Below are 24,771 nucleotides of genomic sequence, written 5' to 3' on the forward strand. Positions count from 1 at the left end.
CAACAGAGAGAGACATCCAAGGGCTTTCCCAGCACTGCACCTTGCCATATTACTACAATTCAAATCAAAGTTATAAAATGGAATAATAGAGAACAAAGTTTAAAAATCATAACCGGGCTAATATCTGTGTAAAGAATCCCTCTCACAGGAGACCACTGGATACAATAAGCAAACAAATAAAAAGAACACATAATAGGCTTCACTCCCACTTAGCAAATTACTGCTCATAAATGGTACCTACTTATACCTAGGCTGCTCTAGTTAACTCATCTGCAAACTGAGCCACGTTGCAGGTCTTTAGTAATAACAGTCACCTAAAAACATACCAGAATCAAGCTAAATCAGCTCTAGAAATGTCACATGCATTCTTTCCTGCAAGGATGTGGTCACTTTTAACACCTGACAGAGCCATAACGCTGCAGCACCACATGATCCTGGAAAATAGCCCTGGATGTCACCACCCTCCTGGGGTTGTAAAACTAGAAGACAGACAGGGCCAACTTGCCAAGAAATACGAATGGGGACAAAATAGGCGGCACCAGTCACATATGGGCAATTTGCTCTACCCCTTGATTTCAATTAAAGTGCCAGAAGAGATTGACAATGTCTGAATAAAATTTCAGAGCAGGGTCTAATATCCAAAAAGCTTTACAGAAGTACCTGAACCTAGCAGTGCTGATGGTATCTCAAAGCCAGTGCTCAGCTAAAAAGGTGATGGTCATGATTCGAGGTCAGGGCACATCTAGACTAGAGTAATTTGCACCAGTGTAGCACTGATGTATTTACAGTTGGGGCAGACCCTTAGTGTGGACACACTGCACTTCTACAAAATAGAGTTGGCATCAATGCAGCTTATCTCAGTCAAGTTCCAGGGTAAGCTGCAGTGGTGCAAATCCTATTTTATACCACTGCATAGCATCTACTCTGAGGGGGTTGCAATGTGTAGCCACACGGGTGTGAAGCAACTAAGCAGAAGCAAAGCCTCAGTAAGGGGAATGTATGGAAGGAAACCTCACAACTCTGACCAGCACTAAGAGAGAAAGACCCACCTGACCCAACATCATCCTGACCTCTCCTTCTAAAGCATCAGATAGCCCAGAAGACTGGCAGTGACTTTGAACTAGGATCAGAAACAGCACCAATGAGTCTTTCAAACCAAGCAGAGACCTCTGATGCATTGACAGTTGACAGAAACAGTGCTGCTGTAGCACTAGATTTCATAGCCATTGACAGAGGTGGCTCTAGGCATTTTGCCGCCACAAGCACGGCAGGCAGGCTGCCTTCAGAGGCTTGCCTGAGGGAGGTCCCCGGTCCTGCGAATTTGGCGGCAGCCTGTGGGAGGTCCGCCAAAGCTGTGGGACCAGCGGACCCTCCACAGGCATGCCACCGAAGGCAGCCTGCCTGCCACCCTCGCGGTGACTGGCAGAGCGCCCCCTGCGGCTTGCTGCCCCAAGCACGTGCTTGGCGTGCTGGTGCCTGGAGCTGCTCCCAGCCATTGAGCGCAGTAGGCTCTTGACGTCTGATGCCTGGTTTACACTTAAAAGGTAGATCGACCTAACTACGGAGCTCAGGGGTGTGAAAAATTCCTGAGCACCCCTGAGCACTATGGTTAGGCCATCCTAAACTCCAGTGGAGACATGGGTTGGCAGATGGAAGAATTCCTCCATCAACCTAGCTCCCTCCGGGACCAATCCCTGTACTACGTGCATCTGTCCATATGCTGCATATGTTATGACTTCCTCTATCTCATTTCTACATTTCTAACTTATTTTGTCCCTTGCTATCTAGTTCATAGCCAGTAGTTCCTGTTCTCCATCTTCTCTTAGCTGGCTCTGACATTCTGTCTTTTTTAACCTACTAACTTATCTTATTTAGCACAAATGTCCTGTTTTGAGCCTGATGATTCATTACCATCCTAATGCTATCTTCCAAAGAATGGTGCCTCCCACTCCATGTATTAATCACTCATGTCAGGTTTCAGCTGCATTCCCTCTCGGGGAGGTGGATTACCTCCTACATTGACAGAAAAACCCTTTCCACTGATGTCAGAAGCGTTTACATTATGATGCTACAATGGTGTAGTTGCAGCCATGCCACTGTAGTGTCCATAGCATAGGCTAAGAGTACATCTACGTTGTAGTCAAAAGTGTGTAATCATAGCTGAGCTTGCTTTGAACTAGCTCAAATGAAATAATGAAGCCCCAGCAGCACAGGCTAGCTGCTGGAGTACATACCTAGTGTCCCCAGGTGTGATTGTACAGCCCGGGTGGTTCTGATTTCACTGTTAGTGATATTAAAGCTAGCTCAGGTATGTCTACCCATGCGCCAATGTAAAATAACCTGCAGCATGTGATTTTTATACAGAGTCATAACAACCTCAACTTTGACTGAGTTTAGCCAGATGGGAGGTGACACAGTTTTTAACACCAGAGGGCTGATTCTCATTTATGCTAAGCCCTGCTCTAGCAGCATAAGGAGGCCTGAAAGCGGGTGCATACCCTTAAAGGTCCCTTTAGACTGTCCGAACAGTGTAATGGGGTCTTGGTATAAATGAGAAACAGGCCAGGGTCTCTGTTATTGCTTATAAATGAACTCTGCCCACCCTGTACTTTGTGTAGGTTTGTTTGCTAGAAAAGCCATCCACAATCTCCTGTTAAAATGTGGTATGCTGTATATTCACAAGGCCCTGCTTTCAAGACAGCTGGGGCTTTTTCTAGATGTTGCTTTTGCTTTCTCTATACAGTTTTACACGGCTCATTCCTATTCTCATGTGATTTATAGAGAGACGAGTCGGGCGGAAGGAGCAACTGGCAACAGCCTCTGATCTGCTGCAAAATTCTTTTACTCCTCTGGATTGACATGGGTTCTGGGGACCATCTTCAGAATGATTGGCTTCTTGGGTTGCAAGAAACCCTTCGTGTCCAGCACCAGAGGGATCTTCACCATTAGTAGAGAAAAATCAAAAGAAAGCCAGTGAATGCGGAGATCTATAAAGGGACACAGCAGACATTATACCCCTCTCAAGCTTTTCTGACAAAAGCCCAATACCCTGGGAACAACTAAGGGCATGTTGTCTACACGTCGGTGTGGGGTTTTGATTCCCAGCTTGAGCAGACATACAGGCACTAGCAGTAATCAAGCAAGCATGCAAAAAATAGAACATAGCCATGGCAGTGTGAACAGCAGGAGGGGCTAACTGCCCCGAGTGCATACCTAGGGTTTCTGACGGACACGCACTCAGAGCAGCTACACACTATTTTTAGCATGCTAGCTAAGAAAGAGCTTGATCTGCCAGCTCCAAGTGTGGACATACCCAATGAAGCACCCATTTAGGGTGACCAGATAGAAAGTATGAAAAATCAGGACCAGGGAGTGGGGGTAATAGGTACCTATATAAGAAAAAGCCCCAAATATCAGGACTCTCCCTATAAAATCAGAACATCTGGTCACGCTACACCAATTCATGTCTCACACCCTTTGCTTTGCATTTTTCTGACCTACTTTATGAGCCCGCTGTTGCCGAATATGTTGCTACAGGTCCAGTGAGAAGAGTGCAGTACAGGTATAATGTTCTCCAGTAGCAGGACCAATATTGCCATCAATTGTGGCCCCTCAAGATATTGATATATTGGGAGGAGCTCAAAGGAGAACCACACAACTGATGAGGGAGCTGGACATATAAGGAAAGCTTTCACGAGGTAAATCTTGGCTGAGCAATGACTTACCAGAGACATGGAAGCAGTCTGTTAATAGCTGATAAGTGTAAATACTAAGCTGGGAGAGGTATTGTGTGTGACATGTAGGAGTAATGGAACAAAATGAAGAAAGGATTATCAGACTAAATAGCCAGAGAAACTTCCTGTCAGTGAGATGCACCAGGCTGTGGAACTGTCTGTCCCAGGGACAGGGTGGAAGCATCAAACCATGAGACTTTTAAAACTAGTCTGGATAGAGCAGCAGAGGATATAGTGCTGGGAACAGTCTTGCACTTGCAGAGGATGAGCAGAGATGGTCTATTTCCCTCTCTAGCTCTTAGGGAATTTAATGCTGCTGAGATTCACCAGTACAAGCAGGATACCCAGCATTCTCTTTTCCAACAAGACAACATGAATACATCAACAATGTAACAGGTTGCTTCAGGCTTCATATGGGCTCGTGCCAGGAATCCTGAGTAACCTCCTGATGCCTAAGTTTGGCTTTCAGGACAGCCTGCATTACTGAGCCCAAGGGGAAAGCAGCTTCTTTGAGTATATATTTTGGAGTGGTGTTTTGGTGGGAAAGCTGGAGGAGCTACATAAAGCTACTGGAATTAGTGATATGATACATATTTAACTAGCCTTCCTCTAATTAAATTAAACAGAACTATTTCAGGACTAGAAAAGCATCTTTAGATGCAGGGGAGGCTAGGTAGGTCAGTGGATTGTTAATGGACTGCTACAGTCTTTCACCTCCAAGTTAACAATTCAGTTACAGCTCAGGTCAGTAGAGTTTAGAGCTGATCACTCACAGCCAAGAAAAACTTCTGTAAATATCTGTTTGATTTTTAAAACAAATCTGGTTTGCTCGTGTTCATGGCCATTGGGCTCATCTTCCCTCAGCAAACAAGCTTGTGGACAATGACGTCCTTGGAAACGGTACATTTTACGGGAGCACTGTAGAATATTTACAGAAAGCAAATTTAGAATTTGAAATTGCAAGAACCTGCCCTGAAAACCTAAGAATAATGCTAATTAGCCTGGGAACTGAACAAACTTCTCCCTCTCCCAAAGCAGTTACAAACAAAGATCTTGCAGCAGGGATTATTTGACATATACTTTCAAATAGCAACTTGCACCTACTTTATGTCAAATATAAATAGCACCATCTGCAACTTTCGGAGTGCTTTGCTCAATCAGTACATGTATGAATCTGAAGCCCAAGCAAGACTGAGGACATACTGACAGGAGGAAGGAGGTAGTTTGAAGAATTTGCCTCATTTATATAAGATCTCCCAATATCGAAGGGCCTAAGCCCTGACCACTAGGCAACACTCCCCGTGAGCGAAGACCATCACAGGTAGTAAAACAAATGATACAGATACAAGGCTGGATTCTCACCAAGGTGTCTTTGCAGATTCTGAAGTAAAATCTTTGCAATAGCACAATCATGGCCACTTTCAGGCTGAGAAGAGCAAACCTCATTCCAATGCAGTTCCTGGGACCAGCTCCAAAGGGAAGGAAAATGTAGGGGTCAATGCTCTCTCTGTTCTCTTTACTGAACCTGGTTCCAATCAGAGAAATGAAGAAACAAGTTAGGAGAAACTACTGTCTCAGGACCTGTCCTCTTTGTTGGATTTGGCATGCTCAAGGGATTGGGAGGAGGCAAAGGCCTGCTTTGCATATTTCAATCAGAACTCATCTATTCCCCATGTTCTTCCATCACCATACAACACCCTCCCCCCTCACTTCCATGCTGGTGCCTAAAATTTGCTATACATCTCCAGGGACTTCAAATGAGCAGGAAGTCCTAGAATATACTAGTGATTTCAGAGTAATTCTGTTCTCAGAACTCAAGTTGAAATCCTTCTCCTCCCAGAAACTAAACCCAGAGTCCATATCACAAAAAACAGCTCTAGATCTTCTTCTTATAACAAGTAATGGACAAACAGAGCAAGGATCTCTTCCTGTCTGGTCTGTACAAGAGCTAGCTTTTGAGACATGCTGCTCAGAAGAGAAGAGATATTGTTTCTTTGTGCTGCAAACTGGACAGGATCAGTGAAACAAAACAGCTTTACCATTGAAACATTTCAATAATCCTAAAGCAAAATGACAACTTATATTTTTATAGCACTTTCCATTCCAAAGCACTTCACAGATTTAAATGGATCTACAAACTAGGTAAGGCTCACTACAATCACCATTGAAATAGAGTCTCTGAGGTAGAATGGAGCAGCTGTTTAATGGCATTCGACAACACTACACAAATGGTTTGACTAGGAAGTGAAGAAGAATACTACCTCTAACTGTAATGGGGAAATGTAGACAAGGTAGATTAAAATACCCCAGGCTGGAATTTAGCTTGAATAGCTGTACTCTTATGAAAAGCAGCACGGGAACATTAATCACCACAAGTGGACAAAATGTCAATTTTACACATCATCTGAACCAACAGTACCTCCAGAAGGCCAGTACTCTAGCTTGAGTCTGAAGTACAGACGCAGTGCTGACCCAGAGGAACGTGTTCCACCTACTTAATTCCCAACACTGCTTCCCAGAGCACACACACACACAATGTCAGGTGTTCCTTGGAGCTCACCCAACCAACTGCTGAGATGGCCCTACCATGTCTAGCTTGGGAGAGCTGTTTGGAGCACATCACAAAGAGGCTAAGTTGACTTCAGAGTAACTTGCGTGGAACTTCTAGTTCTTTAGTAATTTTTATGTTATTAATTGAAAAGGATCATGCTCATCTCTAATGGTGTCCCCTCCTGAGTGGTGCTATCTGCCATCAGTTGTACCACTTGCCAGCCATGTATCTGATAGTAGAGCAGAGTTGGCCACCTAGCATAGTTTTCATCACTGTGCGTAAATCCGGTTGGGTAAATACATTTCATCTGTCTAAGATGCCTCATGCAGTTTCAGCTGGACATGTTTTTCTTCACATCTCCTAAACTTTGGCCTGATGCTGCCACGCACTGTTAAACAGCTGCTCTGTTTCACCCCAGAGGTGGGTGCATTTCAATGACTGGGGATTAGTCTGCAATAGTTTGTAGAGTTTGGGCTCTTCGCATGAACACTGCTATAGAAATATCAGCTCTTAATATCATTACTGAGAGAGAGAATTATTCCTGGCTTTCTGTGTCAACTCAGAACGGCTGCCGGGCCTTCCGCAATCCAGTGTGGGTTAGGCCACCTAATTCCAGCAGATTCTTGCCTCATTTCTCAAGGTCTGACCCATCAGTAATTCCTGAGCAGGGAACATTTCATAACGTGAACTGGAAAATTAAATTTTATTTTCTACGCCTCTTTGCCCTTCCATTGCTGATCCGCATGGCACTGTGCCAGTCACCCTATTGCTCTTGCTTTAATGTCTGGCCATAAACCCCTCAGTGTTATAGCTGCTGAGCACCAGTTTCAGTGTCATTTTCTTCAATACAGTTAATTAAATTCCATGCACAGTTTATGGATGTAGATCATAAAACTCCCCGCGTGGCAACGCTAGGATTGGCTGTCAGACATTAATAAATGCCTCATTCAAATGTTATAGTCATGCTTCCCCCACTTTTGCTGCCATTTTCACTCCCATACATCAGGAGGAAGCAGCAGGTCTTCCCCCTCCCTGGCCCTTACCTCTCGGGCCTGAACTCTTCCGGCTCTGGCCAGTATTCTGGGTCCTGATGCAGCGCGTAAGCTGGGATCATTGCCACGGTGCCTTTCGAAATGGTCACTCCGTTTATCTCAATGCTTTTCTTGCAGACTCTTTCAATCCGCCCACCTACGGGGAAGAGTCTGAGGGTTTCATTCACCACCATGTCGAGATACTCCACCTGCAGGATGGCGTCATAGGTGGGAGCAGCCTGGGGAGGGAATGGGAGAGGGAAACAGATTTTCAGCTACAGAGGAGGCCATCTGAGGGCTTGCCTGGCTGTGTATACGCACAATAGCCATGCTAAACAGATCGGGATGACAATGGGACCCAGGGCAAATTGTCATGTCCACCTCCAGCAGGACAGCACCCTCTAGCATGAGGCTGAGGTACTGGTACAGTGCTGACCCAGAGGGCTGCTACTTTAAATACTGCAGCATCCGGATGCCAAGGGTTAAACTGAGGCTTGCAGTTTGTGGGCTCAATGAGGCTCCTGTATCCAGGTTCCCCTTCAGTAGCCTCTGCCTGTGTCATCCAGTCCAGAGGTTGTCTAAGATGGACACCAGGGAATGACCTCAATCCCCATCCTTGGACCTGTCCCGCCATTCCAGGTGCCCCCCTGGCACAGACTGGCAGGTCGCAAGAGGGAACTTCCATAGATGTCTCTGCTCCCAGATTCACCCAGATGCTATCGAAAGACTGGGATTCTATGGAAACCTGGTGGGGGAAACCTTCTATGCACAGAACAAATGCTCTGCCTTCCACCCAGGTTGAGCTCAGCCCCCGCCCAGCAGTGACCAGAATGCGTCTGCTGGACACAGAGCACAGCAAACCCCTCTGACCTTGTTGGGAAGAGCAGCATCAATCTCCTCCTGCAGCGTCTGCTGCACGTCAGGGTGAGTGGCCAGGTTATATGAGAGGAAGTTGAGGGTGGAGCTGGTGGTCTCATAACCAGCTAAGATAAAGACAAGGGCCTGCGCCATAATCTCCTTGTCAGACAGAGCTGGAAACAGAGGAGTGAAAGCACACAGGGAGGGTGAAGCCTTCCTTCTATACACTGCCCAGCTCAGACGAGAGCCCTATCCAGGTATCCATTTACTGCAATTCCTTTCCTGATCGTTTAACCACAACAGCAAAAGGTCCATCTGATGTGAGTTAACCCCTCTAGAATCCGAGCAACAGTGGCAAGTGGTGGACTTGACTCCCCTCTCACCCTGGTGTAAATGAGTAACTCCATTAAAATCCACTGAGTCCCATCCACGTCTGTGAGATGGGAAACAGGACCATTGAGTTTATTCGCTGCAACACAGCAGCTTGAAGAGCAGGCATAGGAGAGACGCTGCTCTGGAGACGGTTTGCGGAACTGCACTCCTGCTCCACAGTGGGTTTGAAAATATAACAACATACTAGAGATATTCATGGGGGGCAGATGTCTGAAACTCTCCCCTAGGCTCTGAGGTGAGCTGCCAGCTCCTGAGGGAAGGTCTGGACTGTGCTAAGCACGCTGGTAGTGCTCTGCAATAATTATTATTTAACAATTCTACTGCAACAGTGTCAGAGGCCACAGTCAATTGGGACCCCATCATGCAAGGTGCTGTACAAACACCTGCCCCAAAGCGCTTACAAACTAAGGAGAGGGATAAAATAAAACTAGGTACAAATGTTACTTTTATGACACACATTTTTATCCTTTATTATGCACTGTTTTAAAATAGAACCACCACGTCTGAACTCTCTTCGATTACTGTAGCGGGGTGGTTACCTGGCTCCTGAAATAAGAAGAGTGAGAACAGCTGGGGGAAGCAGCCACAGCTGTGACCAGCTCACTTAGGGCCCAACTGGCCCCAATAAGAGGGCTGGGGGCCGGGAGCTGGAAGAGTCTGTCTCCAGCCCTGGAGGGAGACGGGCCTGGCTGCTAGGGAGCAAGGTGCCTGAACTGGGGCAGTGAAATCCTACAGAGGTACTGAGGCAGGAGATACACAGCCTGGGGATTGGCAGAGGCAGTTGGTCCTACCCCCTTGCCAGTGATGACTGGTCATTACAGACGGCAGTCTGCCCCAGTGAGTGGGGGCTAAAGGACGACTGGCAGTAGCCACTGAGGCAAGGTGGGTGTAGTGGACTGGGGATTCTCCTGGGAGGGGAGACTCAGAGTGGGGGCACTGCAGTGGGCAGAACCCCAAGGTAAGGGGCACCGGGGTCTGGGAGGGACACAGGGGCCCTAAAGCAGGCGAGACACTGGCCTGCAGAAGGCTCTCTGGGATGGACAAGAACTAATTCCCAAGATGACCAGCAGGAGGGCCGTGCCGGCAAGTCATCGCCTCACTACAATTACCCTTGGCCTCCATTTCACTACTGTCTGAGTTTCTTATATAGGATCGTGACGAATGGCATACAGGAAGGCAGAGTAGTTATTAGCTTTCCAGGGAGGGCGTTCCATGTGCAGAGGAAGACAGGATGAAAAGAGCGATGGGAATGACAGACAGGTGAGTGATCAAGGCTAATGTCATTGGCAGAGTATGGGAGGACGTGGCAACGAGACAAGGGCAGAGAACTATATATCTATATATCTTTTAATTACAGCAACTAGGAGCACCTAGGGCCAAATCCTAAGTCATCTGCCCTGCTGGCTTTGACTCAGATTTCACACCGATAAATCTCCAGTTAGGTTGATTAAGTGCCTCGGGATTTGCCCCTAGTTCATTAGGTTTGATTCTATTCCATTTCATATGCAGCACACATCATTACTGTCCTGATTCTCAAGAGTGCTGAGAATCAACAACTCCCATTGGCTTCAGTAGGGATTGTGGGTGCTCAGCATCTCTGAAACTCCAGCTGTTGGTGTTCAATTCCCTTTCTCTATTTCTGAGAGAGATCCAGATCACAGTATGCATTTCTGGAAAGCACAGAACTTGCTTTGTCAGGGTTGGCAGGGGAGGATTTTCTGGTCATCCTACTGATGTGTACTAAAACCCTGCCCCTCCAAAACTCTATATGAAACATCCCAGCTAGTGGCTGGGAGAAGGAGCGGCCTGCAGACTTACCTTTATAGGAGTGTGTCTTCTCATTAGGTTCAGAGCTGCCATCTGAGCTCTGTGAGTCAATCATCAGCTGCAGGAAATCCACCCGGACCTGGGGATGGAAGGACAGAGTCAAGGCAGATCTACAGCACAAATGAAGGTGTGCTTGCCGTGCAGGTAGGCATGCCCATGCTAGCTTTAACCTAGCTAGCACAGCTAACAATAGTAGTAAGGACACAATGGCATGGACTTCTGCGCAGGCTAGCACCCTGAGTACATATCCAGGTTTCCCTGCATGTTTGCACTGGGGCTGCTAGCCTGCACTGAAGCCCATGCTGCCACATCTTCACTACAGGTACCCATGCTAACTAAATTAAAAGCTGGTGTGGGCTGTGCTCACCTGTTCTGTAATCACACCTTTGTGTGCTGTGTACATGCACCCTCAGAGGAGCCATGGGTGGAATGAAAGGCTAGTTCAGCACAGGCTTTCCCTCTGATTTTCAGCTTTAGTTCCTCCGTCGGTCCAGCAGCATAAGGAGGATGAGAGGAAGACCTCAAAGCATGGTGGCTAGGAGGCTCCTTAAGGCGCAGGCTGGAGACCCATTTTGAGCAAGGGGATGATTTTCTTCTCATGGAAGCCTGAGCAGGACACTTTTCCAGTCTCACCCAAATTTGGCAAACTGAGAGCTAGTATGGAGTGTTGCCTCTGGGGACAGGCTCAGAAACCTTCTGCACACAGGGTATGTCTACACCGGAGCTGGAGGTGCAATTTCCAGCAGGAGGACACATACTTGCGCTAGTTCCAATCGCGTTAGTGTGCTAAAAATAGAACCATAGTTGCAGCAGCATGAGCAGCGGGAGGGGCTAGCCACCTGAGACTGTACCTAGAGTCTCGGAGAGCATTCTACTTGGGGTGCTTAGCCCTTCCTGCTGCTTGTGCTGTTGCAGCCACACTTCTAATTTTAGCACGCAAGCTTGATTCGAGCTGGCATGGGTCTGTTTCCTGGACCTGGAAACGACATCTCCAGCTCCAGCGTAGTCATACTCTCAGAGTGAGTGCATGCATGATCAGGAAGAAGAGGTGGGCCAGACTGACCGAGTGGTCATTCTTCTGCCGCTCCTTCTTGATGCACTGGATGATGTTGAGGAAAAAGTCCAGGAAGCCCGAGGGAAACAGACTTACGTTCATCTTATCCAGCACTGGAGTGAGGAAGGGGAACATCACTGAAAAGGAAAGAAACACAACAGTTCCCCCTGCTGTTAACAGGCGCAGCTCAGCAATGAGGGGCTGCAGTGAGACATGAGCTCCAAGGCACAGCAGGAGAGGGAGCTGGGTCTAGGCAACTCATCAAGAACAACTAGCCTGCCAAATCACATTTTTTCCCAATGCTCTGGCTCTAATGACAATGGGTGATTCTCAATTTACTTCAACTAGTTCAGATGCCCGGTCAAGAGGGATAACAGGAGCCCACAGTTGTGGGGTGGGTGGGAATTTCACTTGAGAATCTATTGACTTTTACCCCTCTACTTAGCCAACTGTGGTGTCCCATTCAGTGTAGTTGTCCTGCGGCCTGATCCTACAAAGGGCTGAGCACCTCCTGAAAAGTGAAGGGGACCCTGAAATCCCAAAGGAGATGATGGGAGATAGGGTACACAGGCCCTAAGGTACTAATCCAGGAATCTGAGTCTTTAGATGTGTAGGCTCCTCATACCTACTGAGACGAGCAGTGGGTTAAAGAAACTGAATGAGAGATGCTTCTTGATGTAGGCGACAAAGGGGTCGCTGGGGTTGTTCATGGAGTCTATGTTCACACTAAATGAAGTGCTGGCCACCACATCCAAGCTGTAGGCGCCAAAGATGCTGAGGAGAGAGGTGGAGAAAATGAATGCCAGGACTGTGCAGGACCAGGAGATCCTCCTAGGGAGAATCCTCAGCACAGAGAACTTTCCCTGCTCAAGGACTCAATACCCCCAAAAGCCTGGCACCTTGGTCCTATCAAAATTGAGTCCTTGCCTCAGTTTGGGTATGCACAGGACACATTTCCCCAGTTTTTGCCAGTTCCTTTTATGACTAAATTGCCCTCAATCTCTCTCTCTGAGCCCAGCACACTGGATGGTAGGTGGATGGAGCTGAACTGCAGTACAGGGTAGCAAAGAACGTGCTCTAAATTCCATCAGCATTTGAGAGCAAGCCCCTCTCATCTGTAAAAGTGACTGTTAAAATTACCTTAAAATGCCTTTTCCCCTTCTACAGTTTGTCATGCTCCTGGGATGCGCCTGATTTCTCCCGTCCCCAACAAAGACTCTGCCCCTTCCCTCCCTCCCACAACAGCAGTAGAGAGACAAAACCACAGAAGTGTAGTGACTAGCACTGGTCTGGTCTGATCTGGGCAGAGAGAGGCAGTGCGCAACTGAGAAAGGTGTCAGGAGCAGGACTGTTATGGAGAGTGTCTCCATGTCACATCTCAAGAACGGTGGGGGAGAAAAGTGGGAACATGGAAATATCTTTAGGGACCTGGCTCCTATTGTGGAAGCATCAGAATATCCATGGGTGTTTTAAATAAAAGTAAACACATCTTTACAGTGTGATGGGCATTTTCTCGAGTGGAAGATGCTGTGGGAAGGCTGTCATGGCCTCTCCAACTCAGCTATACTTCGCAGAGGTGAAATGCAGCATGCTTAGGGTAAGCTAGAGCCAAACCAAACTCTGTGGCTGCGCTACCTTATGAACTCCAAGACTTGCTCCCCACACCTCTTGTGAACACAGGCTCTTTCCTGCCAGCCCAACAAAGCCACTTACCTCTTCATTTCCAGGGACTCGTTGTTATCCACTTTCTTCTGGATGTTTTTCACTAAAATCTCTCCATAGCGATTCATGATAGGAAACATCTGAAATGCAAACCAAAGCACGAGGCATTGCAGACGCCTACTGGTTCCTGAGGCAGGGTCACCACTAGGTATCTCAGCACTGCTATTTGCTGGCAGTCCCCTAATAATCAACACTCTGGTTTGAGGGGGGCATCATTACAGCCAGGGCTCAGACGTGGTTGGGGAAAAAAACACGGTTGCTCTTATCTCTGTAGTTGGTCCACAGAATCATCTGGGTGTGAACTAAAAAGGGGTCTCTCCCCCCACAACACACCCAGCTTCCCCTCCAGAAAGCACCACATGGTGCAAAGGCCAATGGAGTGCTGTCCATCAGTGACACAGGTAGATTCTATAGCTGTCTGCCCTGAAGGGAGAGCATAGGTGAAAAGGATTGAGAAACCCATGTAGTCCAGCTCCTGGCTACAGTGTGGAAAGGGAGACAGATGTTCTTTGGCACCAGCGGTCAAGCACCCACCCCTAGTGCTGGGCAAATGTTTTTTTTCTGGTTTGGGGGCAATTCCCAAAAATCGGGAGGAGGGGAAAAAACTGTTTTGGATCAAACCGAAAATGTGGTTTTTTTTTAATTTTTGGCAAACCAAACATTTGAAAAATATTTCATTTTGGGTTGATCAAAATGTTTCATTTTGACAAAATCAAATTGTTTCATTTATATTTTCACCATTTGTAAACTTAAAAAAATGTAAAGGAAGCTTTTAAAGGAAAAGTCATTTCAAACAAAAAAATCAAAACATTTCAAAAATGTCAAAACGAAATGGCTGGACTTTTTTAGGATTATATTTTGGATTATTTTATGGTCCCCTACTTCTCTATTGTTTATCTGTAGGGTCTCTAATTCTTTAATTGTTTCCATCTGTTGAATAACTAATTTTGCAAGATTTAAATCAACTAAGGTGGTGGGGTGTGATTGGTTAAAGAATTGTTTCGTAATGGGCTGTGATTAGTGAAAAATACTGCTTGGTAGTACTTTAGTTCAAAATAAGTGGTTATAGTATAGTTAAGAAGGATTCAAGTTTCACTGTATAAGGTCTTTGGAACCTAACTGCAGGACACGGCCCAAAATCAGAGCTGCCAGATCTCAACACCCTGCCAATTATATCGTGCAGAAGCTGGAGCCCCAGAGGACCTGACCCTGACTGGCCAGCAGGAAAAATTCATCTGCCTTATTGGGAGTGGTGAGCATTATATGCTTAGTGTGTAGGGTGACCAGATGTCCTGATTTTATAGGGACGGTCCTGATTTTGGGGGCTTTTTCTTGTATAAGCACCTATTATCCCCCACTCCGTGTCCTGATTTTTGACGTTTGCTATCTGGTCACCCTATTAGTGTGTGTATTCGGTTTTGGTAACTGTTAATAAATTGAGGTTAAGGCTCTCATAAGTAAAGGGCCCCACAAACACACAGAAGAATACTCCCTGAGCCTAAGAACTGGGTAAGGGCAGGGTGACTATACTAACCCCTTGAGCCCACGGAAGAGTAAAGGTGGGATGCTCTATAGTGTTTGAGTAACAAGCCGTGGCGAGGAGAGTGACAGGAGGGGCTGGCTGATAGAGAATGTACCTATTATCTCGGATGGGCATGTACTTGGGGTAGCTAACCTGTCTTGCCACCCATGCTCCCACGGCCACGCTCTATTTTTAGCATGCTAGCGGGATCACAGCTGGCAGGAATATGTCTCCTCAAGCTGCGAATCACACCCCCACTGCTCCGACTGCAAATCTACCCATTGTGCTGCCTTTCTCTTTGTGAAGAGGGATCAGCAAGAAGAAATCTCAGGTCAATGGTGGGATCCTTGGCAACAGATTGCGATACCCTAGTATGGAAAATCTTGGAAGGAGAATGTACCCATTTCATTCCCCAGAGGTCAGTTCCTTAATCTCAGTAAGGATGAGAGGCCATGATGAGGGGCAGAATGGGGAAAAATCCACCACCCTTACCCTGACTGAAAAAACATCATGTTACGGAAATGCACGTAAGTACGGGTGCTTCAGGCAGAGGCCCTTTTGGCAAATGAGGATGGAAAGGGGATGAGTGGCACGGCAAGATGATTTTCCAGGTGGATCTGTATTCAGGCACCAAACCCAAATAGCTTTCAAGCCACTGACCCAAACTGGAACTATTAACGTAATCTGGACTTCACCTCCTTTAGCTTCCTGCTGGTGAATGTCGGAGAGAGCACAGTGCGAATCCTTTTCCACTGCTCATCTGCAGCTATTGTAAGGGCAGACTCTAAATCTCCACTTAGACCAAAGTCCTAAAGGGGGAGAATAAAGCAAAAGGTACCTGCTTATACAGTGCATTGTGGTAGGATTTCAACCAGCACCTTCACATGGTCGTCCTGAACACAGAACTCTGACTGTGCCCACAACGCCTTAGCAATGGAACCTCTCTGCCTGCACCAGGAAACTCTAGGATCAGGCCCATTATCATACTACTGCAATATGGAAGCAAAGGCCTTGCCCTGCCTAGTGGGTGAAGCAATGAATTATATGCAATGCTACAGTATATTTGAACTGAAGCACTCCAAATATCAATCAACCTGTCCTCTGAGGTCAGTATCATTACCTTTATTTTATAAATGGGGAAACTGAGGCACAGAGATGCGATGTGACTTGCCTATGGTCACACAGTGAGTCAATGGCAGAGCCAGGAATAGAACACAGGTGTCCTGCCTCCCAGGCCTGTCCTGGGAGCAGCCTGTGTTTCTGAAAGGTTGCATTGCTCTGAGAAACCCTGACTTCCCCCCCCACACATGCTGCATCAGGTCTGCATAGGAAAGTCCTACACTGGATACCTACCCGGCGATTGGTAAATAGGGTATAGCACTCTTTCACCAGGATGGTTTTGATGATTACAGGGTCCAGAATAGCCAGGACTGGCTGCCTGCCATCAAAAAATCTAGGCCAAAGAGAAACTCTGAATCAGTCCTTTGTTTGTGTCAGAGCAGGAGTGTCTTGGTTTAGTTATGAATAAATAATCATCCATACTAATTTACAATGCCAATATCAATGGCCTCAATTCTCCCCATCCCGCTCCCTCAAGCTCCCCTAAAACCTGTCAAAAGGGATAAGATTCTGAAATTGTTTTATTACTCAGTAAATAGAAGAATGGATTTCTCTGCACAGCGTCTCAGACAAGCAGAGGGGAAAAAACCCAAATATCTGCTGCGTCTGCTTTTTAATCAAAATATGTAGAAAAACATTAAAATCCAAAGCTTGGGCCCAGGGGCGGGAGAGCCGGGAGTGCATGTGCACGTCTCAGATTTCACAAATCTCAAGCACTTTTATCTTTTAAAAATGTTTTGAGCTCATGAAACTTTTCAGAGTTTTGTGCAACAATTTCCCTCTGAGAGGATCCTAAGGGAAATGCGATGAGAGAGCTTCCTGTGTTTCTGGCCATACAAAACCTGCATTGTGAAAGAGGCAGTCAGGACTAAAGGTAGCTCATGCCCTGATTGTAGGAGGAGCTGATAAACAAGATAAAAACCTGCAGCAGCAGCCACCCTGGGCCACACAGAATGGCTCCAGGCTCATTTGGGGATCTAAAAGCCATGATTTCTGTGTGGGCTGTAAAGCTCGGGAAAGGAGGTCTCCCTTCCTTGGCTGGGAAGGCTTATTCGGAGCACAGGGGTAAGGTCTGGACCGTACTGAGCGGGGGTGCCATTCTCAGGGCTGACGAGAGTTGGGGAAAGGCGGTACAAATTACTGGGGCCCTGCCGGTCTGCTGGAGGGCCCAAAATGTTTTTTCACTGGGGCTCAAACCCGCTTTTGGCGACCCTGTTTCTCTCAGGTTTAGGTGAAAGGGAAAGCACTCCACAGACACAAATGGCATCTCTGAAAGTGCTGCTGCTGAGGAACAAGGGAGAGCACAGAGAGAGGCAGTTTGTGCCTCCCTGGGACACCCAGCACAGGCTACAGGAGACCTGAGGGCTGCTCAGATTTGTGTCTTACTACAAAGACCTCTATGGGGGTTGGCAGGGGAGTTGAATCTTCCAGGAGCAGGCTGGACCCAGCCATGCCTCCTCCAACCCTTGCTATGCCCCCCCGCCCATATCCCAGAATGCTCCTGTGATTGTAGGGGGGCAGCTCTGCCTAGCTGTCAGAGCCACGTATAGGGGCTTCCTGTGCTAGAGGTATTCCTGGGGGGCCTCATGCCTGCCCTACAGGCTAGCTGGCACAAGGGTCTGTAGTGCCGTGTCAAATCTGGCCCAGAGGGGGTAGGACTGGGCTATTTACTAAGCTGCTGTGCAAACAAAAGATCAGAGCACTACAACTCCAACCGGAAACAAAGAGCGAGAGAAGAGGATAATGGGGTGAAAGGGTTAAAGGCCAGTTGGGCACATTCACTCCACCTGGGCAATAATCACATCTTAGCTTGTCAGCCAGAGAGGACGGGACTGAAAATGGATGGGGTGGTTACTCAACAGACACCTGGGCCTTATAAACAGGTGCAAGAGTTCAGGCAAGCAGGCTCCTGTAAAGGGCACTGTTAGGCTACATCTACACAGCAAAGAAAAACCTGTGGCTGGCTCGTGCCAGGTGACCAGGGCTGGCTCTGTGACCCTCCCACACTGGAGGGTCCTAGAGTCTGGGCTCCAGCTTGAGCCTGGACATCTACACAGCAATGAAACAGCCCTGTGACCCCGAGTTGGCTGGCCCAGGTTTTTCTTCACTGTGTAGATGTACCCTTAGTGGTTAGAGCCCTCAGAGAGGCTAAGGTTGGGTGGGACAGAGCCGGAAAAAGGCAGTGGAACCCCGGGGAAGGGTTGAGCACAGTTCCCAGAGGACAGGCTGACTCTGGGACTTTGGACTGCACTTCGATATTTATTATTATTGGGACTAGTCACTTCTCAGCTGAAGGGACTGAATGGTGCCCAAAGACAGACAGCCTGCCAGGGGTGCTAAAGATGAAAACCCCTGCATCATTGCACCCTGACACAAGGGAGAAGTCTCGAAATGAGCACTCCCCATTACAAAGAGCCTTTGAGAAACAAAGTGAAAGATCTCAGTGGGCTCCAGCAACCTCTGTCATATTTTCAGCACAGAGGAACTGAGACTAGTGAACCTGAGTTTCCCCTGTGATCTAGCCTACCACAGCAGGAATTAAAATGCCAAGATAGAGCATTATATGGAGAAAAAGAGGTTTCAGTGACCAATTGCCCTTTGAAAGGGTGTAATCATTATGTTTTGGGGCTTCCCAGATCTCACCATGAATTAGGAATTTTGTTCAGTGAAAAACTCACCCCCAAATTTTACCATATTTCTGGAAACACTTCTTGTTGAAATCCAGAATTCCCTGCCAGAGAGAGAGAGAGAGAGGTTAGATGTCTGCAGGTAAACAGGGAGCAAAAGAGGGCCGCAGCTTGGATTTCTCCATAGCAAACCAGAAATAAATGGCAGAGATGGGTGAGGTGTGCAGAAGGGAAAGGTGGGTTGCCCTGAGGAGCAGATACGTCTTTACTGTCAACAAGGGTGTGTTCTTAAGTTGAGTTAGCTAACACACCTTTTTTTCTGCAGGAAAGACAACCCCTTGGTGTGAATCCAATCACCTGGCGTAAAGGCACCACTTGCGGTGACCATCTTTGTTGGATGGAAATAAGGGAAACCACATGAAAAAAGGGTCAATGCTTTATTTTAAGGGGCATTTTAGGGACAAGCCATTTCCTGTGGCATACAGTGTATCTTTCTCCCAAGTGAACATCTCTCCTGCCCTCAGGTGTAAAGTGTAATTATCAATGTAACGTTTGGAATGACATGGGCAGCAAGGCAGGCTGGCTGTTCCGAGTACAATTCCACTCAAGATCTTGGGTGAGTACTTGGGCAATTAGGCCAGGCTTCTGTGGCTACACTGCTATTTTCAGCACACTGGCTCAATTGAAGCTAGTGCATTTATGTCTACCTGAGCTGGAATTACACTTCCAGCAGCCGTGCAGATGTACCTGAGAGAAGCTTGGTCTTTGCAGGGACTGGTGCTGGCCTCTCTTCAGTAGCTAGGGCAAACCACGACCACACAGGAGGCCAGACTCATGAAGAGCCATGGCACTTTGTCCCTTAACAAGCAGGGCTGGGAACATTGTGGACAGGATTTGAGCTCTTGGTTTCCAAAGGTCCCTAACTGCTGCAGTGATGCACCAAGAGTGGGGGAGGAAAAACTAGGGAGAAAAGCAGGTGGCTGAGAATAAAGAGGGGGTGAAACATATCACCAACTTCGCTCATCTTAGCCAGCGCCTGGTGGCAGTGTCTTACACCTCCTGAGGCTGCATCTTCTCAAAAGATCCCAAATTACTTTACAAGCCCCACTGGAAAGCAGACCCTCCAGAGCCACACACAGCATGCTGCAAAATAGTGAAGGGAGGGGAAATCCTAGCCAAGGACTCCAGGGCTAATTGCTGGGCTTGCAAGAAGGGCCGTGAAACCTTTAATGTCCACGCTGAACAGGCAGGACTTAGAGTTTTAAGGCTTCATCTGAAATGACTGAGTATAGAGCCCACATCTGGTTCGTGTGGAGACGCAAGAACCCAGGATTGAATAATACTTCCTCCTCTTTAAAAAAAACCCCAATCAAATGGTTGTCTTAGGATAGGTCTGCACAACATTGCCCATATCTATGCCAGCATAGCCCTGTCATAGAGATGCAGCTTATACTGATGGGAGGGCTTTTTCTGTTGGGGCAGCAATGCCACCTCCCAGACTACATTGACTGAAGCATTCTTCCCTGGACACAGCTGCATCTACACGGGTGGTTAGGCAGGTGTAACTATGTCAGTTGAGGGTGCGGATTTTTCACACCCCTGACTGGTGTAGCTATTCAGATAAACCAGGGTTTAGCTATGGTGAATTAGGAACCACAATACAGACTTGACATCAATTCCCGTCTCCTAAAGTTCTGAAGCCAAGTTGCTCCCATGGTTGGGGTACAATTCTCCTCTCTAAGGGCACATCTACATGGGAACACTCAGGAAAGATAAATTAACTTACCCTAAAGTCACCTAAAGGGATGACTTTAAAGTGTATTATTTAAAACACATTAAACCCCTCTGTCGACGTTCTTCATTCAGAGTAAAGTGGCCTGTAAGGAACTTTAGATTCATGCCTTGAGTTAATTCAGCTTAACTTTCCTGACTGTCCCCATGAAGACATGCCCTGAGTCTCCTATAGACACCTGGTTTAGACCTTACGAAACCTTTGCACAGGAGCAAGGCAGAGACACCCCCCGACCCTACAACCCTAGGTTAGTTAAGAGCCATTATCCTCTGAAGGGCCAGAAAGCACAAACTCCCACCACTCACATTCCGGTATTCATGGAACGTTCCAATGAAAGGCAGAGGCCTTGGCCCAGGAATACCTAGCTTCTTAAAGAATCGGTATGGCCAGATCCCATAACTGCGAAGCAAACAGAGAGCAAATACATGAGCGACAGGTCATTTACACATGAATGGCCCCTGTGCTGATGGTTTAAACAGCTGTCACCATCACTTAGGTACTGCTGAAATAATGGATAGAGAACGCATGGATGAAGGAGCAGGAATTTGTCTAGTTGTCTCTCTCTTTTGGTGTCTAATGGGAAGGGGATAAGAGTGTTGAAGTCGCATTTACCTTCTTGTGCCATTCTCCATATGGCAAAATCCTCTCCACCCAACTAAAGCCCAGAGAGTCATACTCCATGCAGCTGGCGTGAGGGGAGAGGAAATCTACCCCTGGTCTAGTGCTAGGGTGAGGGACAGCTGCTGTTCCTGTCTATGGGCTGGAACATGGCCGCATTCCCAGCCCTTCGGTGCTAGTCATGCAGGATGCAGTAGCCACGGGATCAGCGTAAAGCAGCACGGCTTTCTGACTGGTACTATAAGGGGCCAATGCAGAGGCTCTTACACTAGCTATCAGCTGTTCACAGATCAGCTTCCAGCCCCTACATGCTTACCCTATGCAAGAGCTGAACCGTGTGGAGAGCCTTGCAGCAGCTCTCTGTGTCACAGATGACTGTCACCTGCAGTGCTCAGCAAGGAGTCAGCTTCCAGCTGGTCCCAATCGTCTGCCTTAGCTTCCTTGCCACGTTACTCCATGTGGCCTCCTACATGTAGTAGCGTGGGTGTTTCAAACTGAGGTCAGAAGGCTCCGACAAAGCAGCATAAAGTCACTGTCCAAAGCGTAGCAGTTCCAGCAGGGACTCTGCAGTTTGGAGCTGCTACCCTTGTCTTTTTTATAAGGGCACAAAGTGTGTTCCATTGCCAGCGCGTAAAGGATGCAGAATCGGAATCCCCAGCAGGTACGGAGGATTTGGAAACCTGCACCAATGTGCCTGGTGCTGGGACATGACACCTTCTTGCTGGATAAGGGTGAGCTGGAAAGCTCCCAGATGTACCGTGCTGATGGGCACGAGAACCCGGTGAGTGGATGTGCCCACCTCTGTTCCCTGGGCTTTTGCTACCTTAGCTCAGTGAAGCAGCATGAAAGACCTGAATAGGGCATTGCTTGATGTGCAAGAATCATTTAGATTTTTTTCAATACAGTAGAACAGGTGGTTGTTGCTGTTTTGGAAACACCATCATTCCCTCCCCTAACAGAGCCAAGAGAGAAGCCAGAGGAGCTCCAGGCCTTAGGCCTGGAGGGGAGGCCAGCACTTACAAATATGGCTGTAAGGTTAGCCACCCAAACCTTTCCCTCTCCTGGGGGACCTACTTCAGGCACCGAAGGGTATGTCTACACTGCAATTAAAAATCCACAGCTGCCCTGTGCCAGCTGACTCAGGCTAAGGGGCTGTTGAACTACGGTGTAGACATTTGAGCTCAGGCTGCAGCTCAAGCTCTGGGACCTTCTCACCTTGCAGGATCCTAGAGCCCAGGCTCCAGCCCATGCCGGAACATCTACACTGCAATTAACTAGTCCCTTAGCCCGAGGCAGCTGGCACAGGGCAGCCACGGGTGTCTAATAGCAGTGTAGACACAGCCTTAGCCCGAGCACTTTGGCCTGTGTATCTTGACTGAAGCCCCAGACAGTCAGTATCCAAGCTGGGATTGGTCCCTTGCCACTAGACCTCGGTGCCTCTCATATTTTCGACTGTCCCCCTTTGTAATTAGAGGTCATGTTGCCTGCTGAACTATGGCTAGCAAGGAGCTTGCAAGCCACTAGTGCATTAGGTACATTTCTAAGGTGTGGTCTACAGACCTACAACGTAGGTTGACCTAGCTATGTCACTCAGGAGTGTGAAAAAGTCACACCCCCCCGAGAGACATAATTAAGCCAACCTAAGCCCCAAGGCAGACGGCGGAAAAAATTCTTCAGCTATCACCTTTTGAACGGGTGGATTCACTGAATTGATGGAAAAGCCCCTTCTTTTGCTGTCGCAAGTGTCTGCGCTGCAGCGGCGCTATTGGAGTCCAGACCTACCCTAAGGGTCCCTGTGGAAAGAGTGAGAGACGTTATCTTTTTCTAAACCAAAAGTCAGGTTCTGTCTTTATAGGCCAACCCAAACTGGGGAGTTGAAGGCGGGAGGTGCTGTGCCCACAGGAGTGTGGGACCAAGTAGACCAGCTCTGCTTCACAGTAAACAGGATGCAAGCCAGAGCGTCTTCTGCCGAGTTTCTTTGGCAAAAGGTGTTCCCCCTCCTTAGGGTGACCAGATGTCCCAATTTTATAGGGACAGTCACAATTTTGGGCTCTTTTTCTTATATAGATTCGTATTACCCCCAACCCCTGTCCCGATTTTTCACATTTGCTGACTGGTCACCCTACCCCTCCTCTGTGTATTATCCTCTCCCCGTTTCTCTTTTCTCCACCCATAAGGAGTTCCCTGAAGTCCAGTGAAGGCCATGCCCTTCCCTGTTAGGAAGGCCAGTCCCTCTTCTCTGCTGAATGTCCATTATTTTCCTGGTCTGCTTCTCCCCTAAGTTCTCCCAAAGGCCTTGCAAGTACTGGTCAAACACCATGGAAGATCCCCTGTCCCATCACCTGTTAGAGGCAGGGTTCTACTTACAGCATCAAGAGGCTCACGAAGGCAATGAGTAAAAGCCAGGTTTCTAGGGATAAACTTGGAAGGAAATTCATCTCGACTCCCTGCCTGCTCCAAACAAACAACTCTCAGCTCCAAAGAGGCTTCTCTGCTATTTGAAGTTTTTCAGCCTTCCAGCCGAGTACAGCAGTTTCTCTGCAAGGGATGTTCCCGGTCACATGATTTAGTAGGCTGTTATTTACTCTCGTTGCATGAGCTTTAATCCTCAAACGGGCTTCTCCCTGGAGTGCCTGTGACAACTGTACCTGCTTTCTTTTTGCATCACTTCCCTCAGTATCCTCTGAACTCAGAGGTGCCTTAGCAAAGCCTATTGGCCTGTAGCCAACCTACCCGTCAGATCCCTCATGCTGCCTCCCCTTTTTCCTAAGCTTAGGGTGACCAGATGTCCTGTTTTTATAGAGACAGTCTCGTTTTGAGAACTTTTTCTTATATAGGTGTCTATTACACCCCCCCATCCCATTTTTTCACAGTTGCTATCTGGTCACCCTACCTAAGCTAGAGAAGTGCCCTGTGCTGGAGTCTTGAAATGCAGCCCCCGGCCACCTCATTGTGCTGACTACAAGGGGACGGCAAACCAATCAGCAACAGTGAACTGACCCAAAAGGTCATTTCTGTTCATCTACCCCCATAGATAGGAACACCTAGGTGAGTGGGGGAGGGGACTTGAGGGTTCCAAGCACTCTGAACTCACCTGCGATATAGAACAGTGCTGGGCATCAACTTTTGAAGGGATGCTACCTGGAGGCAAAAAGCTACTTCTCTGACATGCTGCCTGGAATGGGGTTAGAGGAGAACAGGATGAGAGGATGTGCTATACAGAAACTCCCCAAATAGCACCCAGCCAAAGCGTTCCAGGCTAGATGGGTGAAGCAGACTATTTTTCTCCTTGTGACATATGCACTCTCTTTTCTTGTTTTATTTTGCTACAACCCTGTGTCTTTAAACCTGTGGTTCTCAACCTATTTTACCATTGTGGGCTACATATGCAGCTGTGTATGTGTTACGTGGACTACAACCGCACAATATATGTATACCACCTGTACGGCCCTGAGGATGTCACATGGGCCACAGCTGTGTTCTGACTTGGCCGCTGGCAGGCCGCAGGTTTAGAACCACTGCTTTAGACCAGGGGTTCTCAAACTGGGGGTCGGGACCCTTTGGGGGGTCGCAGGCTGTCAGCCTCCACCCAAAACCCCGCTTTGCCTCCAGCATTTGTAATGGCGTTAAATATATTAAAAAGTGTTTTTAATTTATAATGGGGGGGGGGGGGTCACGCTCAGAGGTTTGTTATGTGAAAGGGGTCACCAGTACAAAAGTCGGAGAGCCACTGCTTTAGATTGTTGTCTGGACGTCTTGTGCAGAACCTGCTGAGACAATGTAACACTCTTCACCACAGAGAAGAGGAACTGATAAATGGGTCTCTGCAGCTGGCTCAGCTCAGATTCCTTGGTCAGACAGACACAGACTAGGGCCTGGGCTACACTACAGAGTTAGGTGGACCTAAGATGACTTGTTTGACC

The 24,771-nt window shown here is 47.7% G+C and overlaps 1 protein-coding gene across 1 annotated transcript; it reads right to left on the reverse strand.

The window, feature by feature from the left end:
• Positions 1–21: 21 nt before the first annotated feature.
• LOC116817555 (cytochrome P450 3A21-like) lies at positions 22–23,456 on the reverse strand. The gene is made up of 13 exons (XM_032767762.2): positions 23,216–23,456; positions 20,536–20,629; positions 18,490–18,542; positions 16,046–16,145; positions 15,388–15,501; positions 13,162–13,250; positions 12,074–12,222; positions 11,458–11,585; positions 10,386–10,473; positions 8,187–8,347; positions 7,329–7,555; positions 5,097–5,259; positions 22–2,937 (listed from the first exon to the last, which is right to left on the reverse strand). Exons 1-13 carry the CDS (start codon positions 23,284–23,286, stop codon positions 2,842–2,844), a joined length of 1,533 nt encoding a protein of 510 aa, XP_032623653.1. The 5' UTR covers positions 23,287–23,456; the 3' UTR covers positions 22–2,841.
• Positions 23,457–24,771: the final 1,315 nt, after the last annotated feature.

This window comes from Chelonoidis abingdonii, chromosome 9 (assembly GCF_003597395.2).
Source record: "Chelonoidis abingdonii isolate Lonesome George chromosome 9, CheloAbing_2.0, whole genome shotgun sequence".
Taxonomy (NCBI): domain Eukaryota; kingdom Metazoa; phylum Chordata; order Testudines; family Testudinidae; genus Chelonoidis; species Chelonoidis abingdonii.

Excerpts from the sequence above, each read along its gene's own strand:
- LOC116817555 (XM_032767762.2), bottom strand. The coding sequence starts at position 23,286 with ATGAATTTCCTTCCAAGTTTATCCCTAGAAACCTGGCTTTTACTCATT. Across the intron at positions 20,630-23,215 it reads TTCGTGAGCCTCTTGATGCT|TTATGGGATCTGGCCATACC; the intron begins GTAAGTAGAACC and ends TTTGCTTCGCAG. Across the intron at positions 18,543-20,535 it reads CGTTCCATGAATACCGGAAT|GGAATTCTGGATTTCAACAA; the intron begins GTGAGTGGTGGG and ends TCTCTCTGGCAG.